General features: G+C 35.9%; 1 protein-coding gene across 2 annotated transcripts in view; it reads right to left on the reverse strand.

Moving 5' to 3' along the window:
* Positions 1 to 2,237: 2,237 nt before the first annotated feature.
* The window catches only part of LOC149772441 (uncharacterized), a 54,579-nt gene continuing 43,748 nt past the window's right edge, over positions 2,238 to 13,068 (reverse strand). For both annotated transcript variants that reach the window (XM_089947801.1, XM_089947800.1), the window contains exons 5-9: positions 12,004 to 12,140; positions 10,364 to 10,451; positions 9,866 to 10,022; positions 6,763 to 6,919; positions 2,238 to 3,336 (exon numbers count right to left, since the gene is read on the reverse strand). In XM_089947801.1, coding sequence (XP_089803927.1) covers positions 3,287 to 3,336; positions 6,763 to 6,919; positions 9,866 to 10,022; positions 10,364 to 10,451; positions 12,004 to 12,140 — 589 coding nt within the window. In that variant the 3' untranslated portion in view covers positions 2,238 to 3,286. The remainder of the gene's footprint in view (positions 3,337 to 6,762; positions 6,920 to 9,865; positions 10,023 to 10,363; positions 10,452 to 12,003; positions 12,141 to 13,068) is intronic.

Genomic DNA, 13,068 nt, shown 5'->3' on the forward strand with positions numbered 1-13,068 from the left:
TCCTCTGATGAAAATCATGCCAAACTTGCATCCAATATAGTTTGAACGTTTAGATTCTTGTTTCAACATTTGGCAGTTGGAAAGAAGAAATGGTCTTGTTTTGATTTCTTGAACTTTTTTTTTGTTTTGTTGGGACAATGAAGCATCCGGTCCCTTTGAGTGACTCGCGTTTGTCTTTACTTCATACGGCCGCCAAGCCAAGGAAGTTAAAGGCATAGCCCTGTGCATCTCGTGCGTCTTTCATCAGTCAAGCATCCTCAATTGCTTGTTACCACTCGAAAGCCCATATGTTTTATCAGATTTAAACCAAATTGGAATATGGGTTTACTTCACATTCTGACAGACTTTGCTGAGCAAGATCAATGCGTGTTTTTTCGGGTGATCTTTCACCAATTGGCTAACCTTGTTGCCACTTTTGGAGACATTTCCGATTTGAAATTGATCAACACTTTTAATATATGGTTGCATCATTTAGATCTCAGATGAACTTGAGAATTAATTAAATCGACACATAAGTGATTTCGTGTCTGATGGAGCTTGTAACCACTCGAGGCCATGGTTGTGTTCCAGTTTGACCAAAATATTGGAATATAAGGTCAAATAAAAAGCATTTGTGGTTCTAGTTACCCAACTGACCCTATTTTATTTCCTGCTGAATCCGCACATTTCTGGGGGGTGAGGACCCCAAAAGATTGAAGAAAAATAATTCAGAAGGAACAGAAATTAATCAAGGGATCTAACTGACTGAAGTTAAAAACCGGATGCAATATTGGTATCAGATGATGCTAATTCCAGCTCGGGAAAGTTGCATTACACAAACAATCTGACTTGGGGCGTTGTCCTTAACAGCTCTAATTCTGGTCCTGTCATTAACAATGAAAGTAATCAATCTGACCGCAAGGTATCTTTGAAATTAATATGGGAAATTGTTAAATCTTAATTCAGAGATTTTAATTTCCATCAAATTTAAAGCATTCTATGTCTCCACAGCTATACTATTATTTGATCGTTTTTCTAACGAGAAAAATGTAATTCTGTTATAGCGACAATAATAAATCATGGAAATGATGCATATATAGCCTAACTGTAACAGACTTTGGAACACGAGGTCGCAAGTTTGCTCCCACTCGCAGGAACATTCTTTTTCTCCCATATCATTCATTGATAAAGTAAAATTGGGTTAGCATTGATAATCATTATAGCGTTGGTGTTTAAATTTTCTTGTGATAAATGAGAGAAACATGTAGCATGTGCTTCCTTGTGAGGAATCTGATGGTCGGAATCCAAATTAGTGCCAGGAACTCGAAAAAAGTTTCATTCCTGTCTGCACTTTTACTGGAAATTTTTTCCCCACGCTGGTGCGGATGAATTCTATAAATATTGCATAAACCTTACTTTTAAGAGCATTATGTTTTCAGATCATACAAATTTATCGCCTCTATGAAGCAACTCATAACCATTCATAGGAATGAAAATTAATTATGTCAAGTCCTTAACATAACGTGACAAGTAAAACCGTATTCTCTTTGTTTGACACCACATTAATCGCTATTATTACAACTTGCTGCCAACAGACTCTGACATACCTATCCATATGTTAATTTAAAAAGAAATTCTGTGTGTTTTTTTATTTGCCTTAGATGGACAATGCGGCTGTTGCAATTCTTACAATATACATACACGTACCTAGTTTTCAAATTTGAGATTCAGTCTTTGAAAAGCATACAACACAGGAATATTTGGACTGTACATGATAACGGTTTGTAGTGGTGGATAATTTTATAGTGGAAATATTTAGAAACACTATTACATCTGTTGAATTTGAATTACATTTTCACATTCTGAATTTCACACAGATCAAAGTCTTGTAGCCAATCAAATTAAAAAATTTGTTTTATTTCCATAAATGATGCTTTTCAGTCCTACAGTGAGACTACTTGCACCAAATCATTGTTTTTCATAAAGCACGGTTAAGTTTCATAAAACATGGGAGACTGATGTCAATCGTCTCCTGCATCAATTTGCTGACCAATAAAGTTACACCCCTCTTCATTCGGCAGTGACCTGATTTGTGTAGCAAATGTATTAATCGTATGCATCTAAAAAGGACAACAAGATATTAGTAAGAATTTAAATTTTAAATAACTGCAAAGAAAAAATGTTAAATTTGCATTTTTTTTAAAAAAAAGTCCCTGAAATTTAGAAAAGTACATATGGTATATAATAAAAGACAAAAGAAAAAAGTTGTAGTAATTTAGATATGCTTTCTTTATTAATTACAATACAGAAATGTCTTTAACACAGCCTTATTTTCCAGCTTCTAAACTCTCAAGAGGAAAAGCACTGGCCTTAAACCAGTGTAATACAAATCGGTTGATTGGCTCAGTGCAGACGTAATCATGTGTATTGTTTTCACAGATACATTATAGTTATCAAGGAAACCTCTTTAATACACACATTAACAAAGACCTCCAGAACATATCCATATACAGCAAATCAAAATCAAAGTTGGCTTGGTAGTAACCATCTCCAGAATGGTTCAAAGATCCTCCCATCTTTGTTCTAAATTTTAGAATGACAGACAGAGTTTGGGATAGTACTATGATAAAATCTGATTGTCAACACCGACACCGTTCTCCACACAAAAGCCAGCCCTGGCCCTCAGTCACCATTTATTTCCTAGCGGTATGGTTGTTCATAACAGTATGCGCTTATGAACATTGTTTAGCTAAAATGAATTCCTTTGGACAAAAGTCAGACCGCCATTAAGGTTTACTAATATGCACTTGCTAATGAGACAATATGTAACGTTCTGAGTTCATAGTACTTTATACTGTTGGTACAAACAGGCGCACTCACATTACCTATAAATGCAAGTCGAGGTGTAACTTGTGTCTCTTCCCTGTGTAAACAGCATCACCCTTCTGCTATTTAACTGTTTACAAGGGTGACGTCATGTGTCTGCTTTATTTGATTAGTTTTCGAAACTATTATCGAGAGAGATGCACGTATTATGCAATAAGATCAACATGGAAGTATATACAAATATGATACTGGTTTGTTTTTAAATAAAAAAAATTAAAACCAAGAAAAATATAACAAATATAAAGTACATCTAATTCAGATTTCATAAATATCACTCCTTCAACAGCAGCATTCACATAAGTACAATATGGAAAACAAAAGTCGAAAAACGACATACACGGTATATATATCGCGAATAGTTGTAACAACGGTTTTGATCAGATCGAGCTGGATGTCAGGCTGATGGATCGTCAATTCCAGATTACAGTACTTGAACGACTGTTATAAACATCAGAGTAAAGATGCTCGGTGCTGAAAAAGGAACGTGTATTTTAGTTGTTTAAATTATTGATTTAACAACCAAACTTTTCAACTAGGCAAGGTTACTTTCTTACTATTATTAATACTGCTTACTTACTACTTAGTACTACAGTTATATAATAGATTATATATATATATATATATATATAGTAAATGAAATTTATCCCAATATCATTTTGCCACAAACCCACAAAAATTTGTCCCCAAGAATATTTCTGATTTCACATCGATCGACGTTCATTGGGGTTACTTATGGCCTTGTTGAAGTTAAGGAGCTGGGGGGGGGGGGGTAGCTGCACTACTTTAATGAAGTTCGACTTATTTTTCACAGAGATTAAAAGATGTTGCTGTATGGTTTAACGCCATTTTTCAGCACACGATAGGCTATACATGGTGGAGGAAGCACCCAGGAAAACCCCGGAAAGAACCACCGACCCACGAGAAGCTACTGGCAAGCTTTCTCACATACCCATATTGGCCGAATCCGAGACTTGAACCCACGCAGACTGGTGAGATGGCAGTGATCCGTAACGGAGAGCACTTTAGACCACTCGGCCACTCAGGGCCCCCTGAGATTAAAAGTATTTAGATAGATAATAACAGTCATTTAGTAAACATTTTTCGTGTTACATTAACGAGAAGTGAGCTAGAGAGGAAGGATAAAGTAAGAAAGTATGAAAATATTAGGTTCAGAAAAATAAAACAAGCCGCTTATTTTGGAAGAAAGCCAACGAAACCCGCAAATCATTAGAGGTGAACATAAAGTACCACCTGCTGCTTGCATAGCAACGTACATTCCACAGAAACTTAATACACAAGGATACATTTAATGCAAGTGCATGATGGGTATAAGCAGGTTAGATTATACGTTACATTTGTCAGCTATCAAAAGGTTTAGTAAAACATGCACAAAAGACCTGCATGCGGAGGTCTCGCTAGGATTTTAAAACTAGGAGTCCAGGACTCCCAGTTTGGTAAAAATAGGGAGTCCCACCATCAAAAGTTGCAGTCACCTCTTTCCTACAGAATCAACACAGACGCGAGTGCATCAATATTTAGATGGAGAGGTTTTCGTAATGTAATCACTCACTTTAATATAGCTTCATTACAACAGTCCATTTACAGGATTGCAAATTTATGTTTTTTTTTGTCTACGTCCTTGTAGTAATTTTAGGCAATGGTTAAATAGTATCCTATATGCTTTTTTTCCCCCGTATTTTTGCAAATACGTGTCGGGTCGAAAAACAGATTAGACCTTAAAGCGCATCTTGCGAATTCCACAACATAGCATTGTCCCATATGTTTCTGACCTACATAATTTGCATTTTAAAGTTAAATCTTTAATGAAATAATACCTTGGCTTTGCTTTCAATTATCTGTATATTTTTCTGAAAATATTTGCCCGATGATTTACGAAAACACAATATAATAAACTGGTACATCCCAAACTTAACGAAGTCGCCATTATTTCCTGTTTGAAGGCCTACTGGTTCACTGAGTTTCAAACTAATTTTATGACAAAATAGTGTACAAGAGGCAGTTAATAATCACCAATTCTGATCTTAAAACATGTTTGTATGTTTTATCATTAAACGGTACCATGCAGGAAACAGAGTTGCTACCTTACTCGGAAAAGGGTTAATGGTCAATCAGCTATCAAAACATGCTTGTGAATGGGCAAGAATTTGTTTGTCAGCGTAACTGATATCAAAACTAGGCCTAGCTACTGATGTATTGATGAATACATTTTGCTACAACACTAGAAATAACCGGGCTAAGGCAAAACTGTATTTTAAAAAAGTATGGTCAGTCAATGTACCTCTTAAATAGCTCTTGTTCGTCCATCAGAGTGATACTGAATGTTGTCAATCCATGTCAGGTCTTATTCCAAATACTAAGCTAGGCATCACACTTTCTTACACTTAGCTACTGTCCTGTCCTAACTATCAATTCTGAATCTCGTTAAAATTTTCGTAAGTTTGCCGTTTAACCCCAAAATACGTATCCAAATTTACGAATGGCATTTTGTCCAAGTCTCAACATGTCTTGATTCTCGTGCACTACATATTCCGATACATTCGGAAATGAACACAATAACGAAAGCTAAAGTTGTTTATTTGATGTACTTTTATAAAATGACCACATGTACATCTCTGGGTCTTTCTGACTGAATTCAATCACTGTAAATATAAGTACATTTTCGCATCCGGCTGCCAGTCAAAGCCTTTGATCTTGCCGCCCAGCTATTGCATCATGTTCTTTTTTGCTGTACTCTTATAATGGCAACATGTATGTACATTATGGGGTCTTTCAGTCACTGAATTATGTCATTGTAAATATCAGCACAGCTAATTGATCAACACATTTTCCCCACAAAGCAGGTGGCTGAAGCAGGACTGGCAAGTCTTTGAAATTTGCCACACACCTATAACATGCATACGGAAGACTCCCACCTTAGGGATTTTCTGCATCCCAGATAAAAAATTGGCATCCAAATATGCGTAATTAAACGTTTCCGAGATCTCTGCATGGTTACTTAATTACAGAGAAATTGGCATGTTGCATATTCTTTATAAGTCCTGCATGAATTTTAGACTACCAAAATAAAAAACTTTAGTCAAAGGTAAATATGTTAACGAAAACAGTCTCTACTTATAAGATACTGCAATTGTATGGGAAAATAAGAGCGAGTTTTTTTGTGGATATTGCACGACCTGTGCACGAGCCAAGATATCCAATACATGGGTATACACTGACACACTTGAATGCATTATATTGATATTTGCTGAAAACTAAGAAATCGAAGTTGCAAAGAAACCTTTGTATACGAATTACTTATTGAATATTAGGTTTCAAATTGATCATATATTATGCCTTAAGAACGTATCTGTATTGTGATGTCGCTATGATGTCATGCTTTAAATAGTTATAAGATGCATTATCTGCTTCGGGATAAGCATTCATAGCGAGATTATCTGCTTCGGGATAAGCATTCATAGCGAGATTATCTGCTTCGGGATAAGCATTCATAGCGAGATTATCTGCTTCGGGATAAGCATTCATAGCGAGAAAACTACCACAGTAATCCAAGGACTTGCTGGTATAAATTTTCGCAATGAAAGTAGGAAAAATTTTAATGATCTGAACTCTCATTTCGTGTCTTTGTTTGATTCTGTGGAATAGCTTTTGAACAAATCTAATAAAAATATCAAAAATAGTCAGTTTTCAACATACTATCACATCACAATTATTGTTCGGGCATGTTCAAATTATCTAAGTTCAAAAATGTAATCTTCAGATGATGTATTGTGTTCGATATTTGATAGAATGTATCAAGATGTATCACTTTGAAAAGTATGCAAAAATAACGTGGAAATGCCCATTGCCTGGATCAGTCCTAAATAAATAATACCCTACCCAAAAAAGCCACAGATGATACATCCAACGATGGTTCCAATTCGACATCTTCTGGAGGAACAATGGACAGGTGGGTAATCACAGACTGCTGTTGGATGCTGGGATCATCGACTGTAGTTTGTAAATCACGTTTCTCCCTGTTCGTGCTGGAACAGTTCTAATGTTGCAAAATGATAAAAATTATTGTGACAAGAGAAACTACTAGGAAAAGGTAACAGCTGACCTTGATGAATAGGAAACAAAATGGCCGGCCTAACTATGAACTGTTATCTACTGAAATAACTCCGCTGTCCAACTCTGCTCGAGTTGCTGCCCGAGGTGAATGTATCCAAATCTAGACAGACATTGATTTGTCTTTAGATCTGTATAACGTAGAAAACAAAATATGGTAACCAAAACAAGAAAACATTATATATATGTGTGTGTATGTGTAAGTGTGTTCTCAGAGGAGCTATTAATTGACATTACAACAGATGCTTCATCAATTTGTGCATGGTATACGATAACATTAAAATAACATGTAATTTCTGGTTCAACAAGACCAAGCTATACGGTAACCAAAAAAGAAATCAAGCAATCGATTAAGCTAATGGCATCTCCCAACTGACCTTAAATTACCTATACATGTTGCATTTGAAAAATTCTGATATTAGTAAAATCAGATTCTCCTAAATTTTGATGCAGAGACCAGAGAAGGCAAACAAGTTAAGCTAAATGGACTTGTCTCATAAGAGGAGATATTAGATGTTGCATTCCCACTCCCAGCAACAGTTTTAAGACAATTGCCACCATCATCACTATCATGTATAACAAGTTCGAGATACTATGTAAACCAAACTGTTGGTCTTAAAGATAGGATCATGCATTTTCAACGTAATACTTCCTTTGGTAGAGATATTTATATCATTGACATCTCTTGAATTTCAAAGGAACATACATAACAAATTTTTAAGCATGGACCACGGACGGTAATGCCAGGAATGTGCCTCCATTGTTTCGCAAAGTAATGTGATGTGTACAATCTGATCAGAAAATCTGTTTTGAATGTTCCGGCAAACTTTTGCAGAAAAAATGGGCTGTATTTGCATGCAAATAACTACATGGTACATAAATCATATGTTTTTTTTTGTCGTAAAATTTGGGCTTTTTAAATCGACAAAAACCAGACAGTTTTACTTAACATTTTCTATTTTCATCATCATTGAGATTTTAATTTTGTTTTTGCAACTAAAATTTTTTTTACAAACCAACTATTTAGCAATCCTCAAAAATATAAATGCAGTCGCAACGTGTTGCCTGCATTCAGGAAAGTTTTATTCCTAACCAAATTTTGCAGATTTTCCAAAATTTAAGGAATCTCCATTAAGATTTTAAAAATTCAAAATTGTACAAATTGAATACTAAATGATTATATTTAGTCATTCTATTTTTCTACATTTGAAGACCGCTCCGGTGGCATAGGTGGTTATAGCATCTGCCTCGGATGCGGGAAGTCGCGGGTTCGATCCCAGGCAAAGCCACGCCAAAATGGTACATGCAGCTGCCTCGCTTGGCACTCAGCATTAAGAGGTTAGTGTTAGGACTGGTCGGCCTGGTGTCAGTATAATGTGACTGGGACATGTTACATGTCTGTGGCATGATGCCCCAGTGCTAGACACTTTACTGAAAATCGCTAAATCTATGTTATAAATCCAAATCACACACACTACACACATCCTACATCTGAGATAAATCTAAATATTTTCAGCCAACTTTCAAGGTCTGCAATGAATATGATGGCCTGTATGGTGGAAAATGGGAAAATACATTCTCCGGTCACCTTAATTCTGCCGGCATAGAAGAAAATGAAAACAGTTTAAAGTGTCCACAAATTTAACAGTGAAGGCTGGTATAAGGGCAACTCAACAATGTAGCCTGGTACGGTGGTCTCTGGGAAGGTATAGAGATCCATGGGAATGTAGTACCAAGAACATGTCTGGAGTAAAAAAAAATAGCACTCTGGGATCGTACGAGAAAGTCCATTCTTCAGTCTCTCACGTTAGATCGTTCTGGGGTCTAAAGGGAATTAAGTGATAGGCTCAACATTGGATGGTACTATGGAGATGGTACTATGGAGACAAAGGGAAATGTATCATTGGGATGGCGCTCTGAGGGCATACGGGAATTAAGCAATGTGGGTTCAACAGAAGTCCCACCATATCTAGTTAAGGTTTCTGGTATATAAAAAATAGGTATTGAATATTATGATGGTAAAAGTTTAAACATCACAACCAAACAAATATTACATATCATTTAATTTCATTTTCATGTGACTAGATTCATTCCACATTTTATAAAAAAAAATAAGCCGGAATTTATTTATATCTAAATTTTATTAGTACTATAGATTTGTAGGTGTCAATTGAAATAATCTAAATTTGTTGAACGGATACCATTTTGTTTCCTTTGTTCACCAATTCATACACTCGTATATTAAACAGTGATTGCGTGGTCAGTATCAATCTTCCTTTCTGCATCAGTTACAGATAGAGGATCTCAAATGGATAACGATTTAATACTGAATTTATGAAACGAGTTGAATAATGTCCCTCAGGGAACCCTCACTGCAGGTTAGTTTTATTTTACTGTGGTGAGATTGAATAGATATTTTGCTTGGGGCCACACTCATCGCTTGCTGCTACAAAGGCATGAGGCCCATAGGCAGGTGCCTACTCTGCCTATTTGGTAATCCGGCACTGTGCAATCCTCTAATTCGTAATTGAAGTGATCGGTTTTGCCAAGCACAGGAACATTGTGCGTTTTTAATGTTAACTTTAATGATTTGAGTTATATCGCTACAATGTCGACAGTCAGTTTCTAATGATGTCTAGAAATGGAGCATCATGTCGCAGACACGTGGCCTCATATCCCGTTAGGCCAACCAGTCTTAATACTAATTTCTTAATGTTGAGCACCAAGTGGGATGCTCTAAACATTTAGGCCATCGGAGCGGTCATAGTGGAATTAGAAATTTGACTAGGCTCAAAAAGCAAGTACTCACTATACCATCTGAAATAAATTGTGAAAACAGTGTATGATATCACAGGATTAATGTGTTACTTACAAAATTACAGACATCTGAGCCGGCAGGACAAACCCTGACGACACATTGGAAGGTAACATAAGGGCTGTTGAAAAACCGGAAGGCAAACAAGGAGGCAGCAAGTTCACCGGGCCCAGCAACGCTGAAATGCCCAACAAGATCCTCGTTCTCTGAGCAACTAAAATAAATTTTAAACAATTATTAAATAAATGTAAATATAACTAAATGAAAATTAGATTTAAATAAAATAAGCAACTAAGACTCGAAAATAGTATACATATTAGACAATAATTACAGATTAATAGACATGTATGGGAAGATACAGCATGAAAGAATGACAAGTAGACAAAAGCAAAAGAATTTATAAGGAATTGTACTACAACTAAACACGCACATACACATACATACATATATGCACACACACACACACACGGATAATTCAAGATAATTCAAACCAAATTAAGTTTCCTTTTAGATTAATCGAAGAAACTCATTGCATTTTCTTTCCTTGTGCCTTACCCATTAATTATGATGTCTTTGTAAAGGTCTCCTCCTGCAGTGGAACCGGAGAAGGCTTTGCAGTTCAGTGGCATTAGATGGTACTCGCCTGCGATGAGACAAAACCACACTACATAACTTGATCTGTATTTATGATTAAAGCTTTTCTATTATTCCTCTTTGTCATCTAATAGCATAATTTAATATTGATTGTCCATTTATTCTTCCCAGTTCATTTAGTATCTAACAGGAAAAAACGCTGTGGGAACTATTGATCATATCTACGCTTGCACGACATTTACTTAGGTTCATCCTTGTCATTCATTATAAATTTTATCCCATTAATAAAGTAAAGGAATTTCTGTCAAAACCTCTATCTAATATATCCATTCTAGCTTTTTAACCGCTCAAAAATACATGCATAAATAGATCAGTATCCACAGTCAGTGTACAGTCAATCAGGAAACAGCAACCAGTTTCCATGACAACATGCCACAAAACGACCCGTCCTCGTTAAACCGTCGCACAAGCAGCATCTATGGGATTATATTGTAAAAATCCCAAATTAAAATTTCTGGAGGAGAGATAAGCGCGTCATTAAACTGACGTTAATATCACTTGCTTTGTTATATATATTAATGTCGATATATTAGTTACATGTACTAATGCCCATATAGTACATGTCCTAAAACCCATACATTAGTTACGTGTACTAATGCCCATATAGTACATGTACTAAAACCCATACATTAGTTACATGTACTAATGCCCATATAGTACATGTACTAACACCCATATATTAGTTACATGTACTAATGCCCATATAGTACATGTCCTAAAACCCATACATTAGTTACATGTACTAATGCCCATATATTACATGTACTAAAACCCATATATTAGTTACATGTACTAAAACCCATGCATTCGTTGCTAATGCCCATATAGTACATGTCCTAAAACCCATACATTGGTTACATGTACTAATGCCCATATACTACATGTAAAAAATAATACTTTCCATGTTCCGTACTCTGATTAAAAAATCTTTTCAGATTGAGTATCAAACAGAACCACAGAAAATGAAATTAAGAGAAATCTCATTTAAACTGCATGCATGTTTAAGAGTTTTGCTCAGAAGTCCACCATTAAATTGCTTTATTTTTCTTTTAAAATCAGTAGATTTTTAGATATAGTTTAGACCTCTGCAATAACCATAACTAAAATAACCATAACTAAAATTTATAAAATACTTCAAGTCTGAATCATCATTTTGTCTTGAGAAGATGTTGTGTCATTATTAATTATAGTTGCAAAGAAAATCAATCTGGAACGTTGAACTAAAGCAGGGGCAGTAAATTACTTTACTTTGTTGGGGTTAGATTCTTTAGTGACACTACCTATTTGTTTTAAGGAAAGTAACTTAGTTCAATCCCAATTAGACCCAGGTCCATACTGGGGGAAATATTTGAATAAAACCGGAAGAGTAGGTCACAACAACCTAGTTTTTCTGTGTGACATGCAACACTTTCACCTACGTTGAATATTTGATGTTGATTGATGTACCAGTATAAGCCTAGAGCAGGAGAACAGACTAACAGAGCTTATTGTCGAGGCAGAAAAGTAGAATCAGTATTATTTGAGATAAAAGCCGCACATACTGGGCCCTTCAATCGTCCAGTAGAGTTGTGTTCCCACTGACGCACTCATCACAATGACGGTTCGACTGGAGTTTGAGTAAATCTTTGTATAGACTCGGAATGATGGTGTTACGCTTGGCACCTTGTTGGTTGATACACTGAAAGGATAAAATTAATACAGTGAAAATCCCCTATGTCTGAACCGAAACTTTTAGTCGTTTTATTGGCTAGTTCACATTTAGCAATGTTTTAGCTGGTCTGCATTGTTGGGTATATAAAGGTCAGACCAGTGAAATCACTTCACAAATACAGTTTAATGAAGTACTAGCCAGTTATTGCTGTCTAGTTCAAATTCATTACCAGAAATCTGAAGCAGGAAAGCACATATAAAGGGTAAAGATTATTTTTCTCATACAAATAAAATATCCCCACATCTCATTGCAGATTTATACCTTTACTAACTATCACTAGACAGCATGAGACTGACGTTCTGCCAAGACCAGTGATAAAATTAAAATATATAAGGGAGACGCTAGTATTTCATACAGAAATATATACCAGTAAAAACCACGCCCCTCTTATATAACAATTGTCTCAGCTTTCAGTAAAGACACTACACTGCTAAAATTGTGCATGCTGGTTATATACTACAATACAATAATTGCACGTACTTTTGCATTTGGAAACAAGTTTGTTATCTTGGCTTGGCCCACACGTATTCATAGTTTATTCATAGGTGCCAACTTTGTAGCACACTATTCGCTCAAGCTGGGAAAGTTTCAAGAAAGGTGAGCTGAGAGGCTGGGGCTGCAATCCAATTCCCACTTTTTTCATCAATTTAACACAAAGCTTCTTGGACCACATGTATGAATGTCGCCGCATCCATGTAACATCGGATATCACGCAGCAATGGTCCCTTATTGTATTATACTGGCCCAACCCCAAAAAGAAAATGGCTATATATTCCACATCTTGTGTATAATGGCTAAAACATATGCAATTCTGGCAAGGTTTCTAGTCGCTCCACCCAGGAACAGGATTTAGTAGAGTCAATGTACCAATCGGCATCTTCACTAGGGAAACTTT

Source organism: Sinohyriopsis cumingii, unplaced genomic scaffold (assembly GCF_028554795.1).
Source record: "Sinohyriopsis cumingii isolate HCF-2022 unplaced genomic scaffold, ASM2855479v2 utg001505l, whole genome shotgun sequence".
Lineage (NCBI taxonomy): Eukaryota > Metazoa > Mollusca > Bivalvia > Unionida > Unionidae > Sinohyriopsis > Sinohyriopsis cumingii.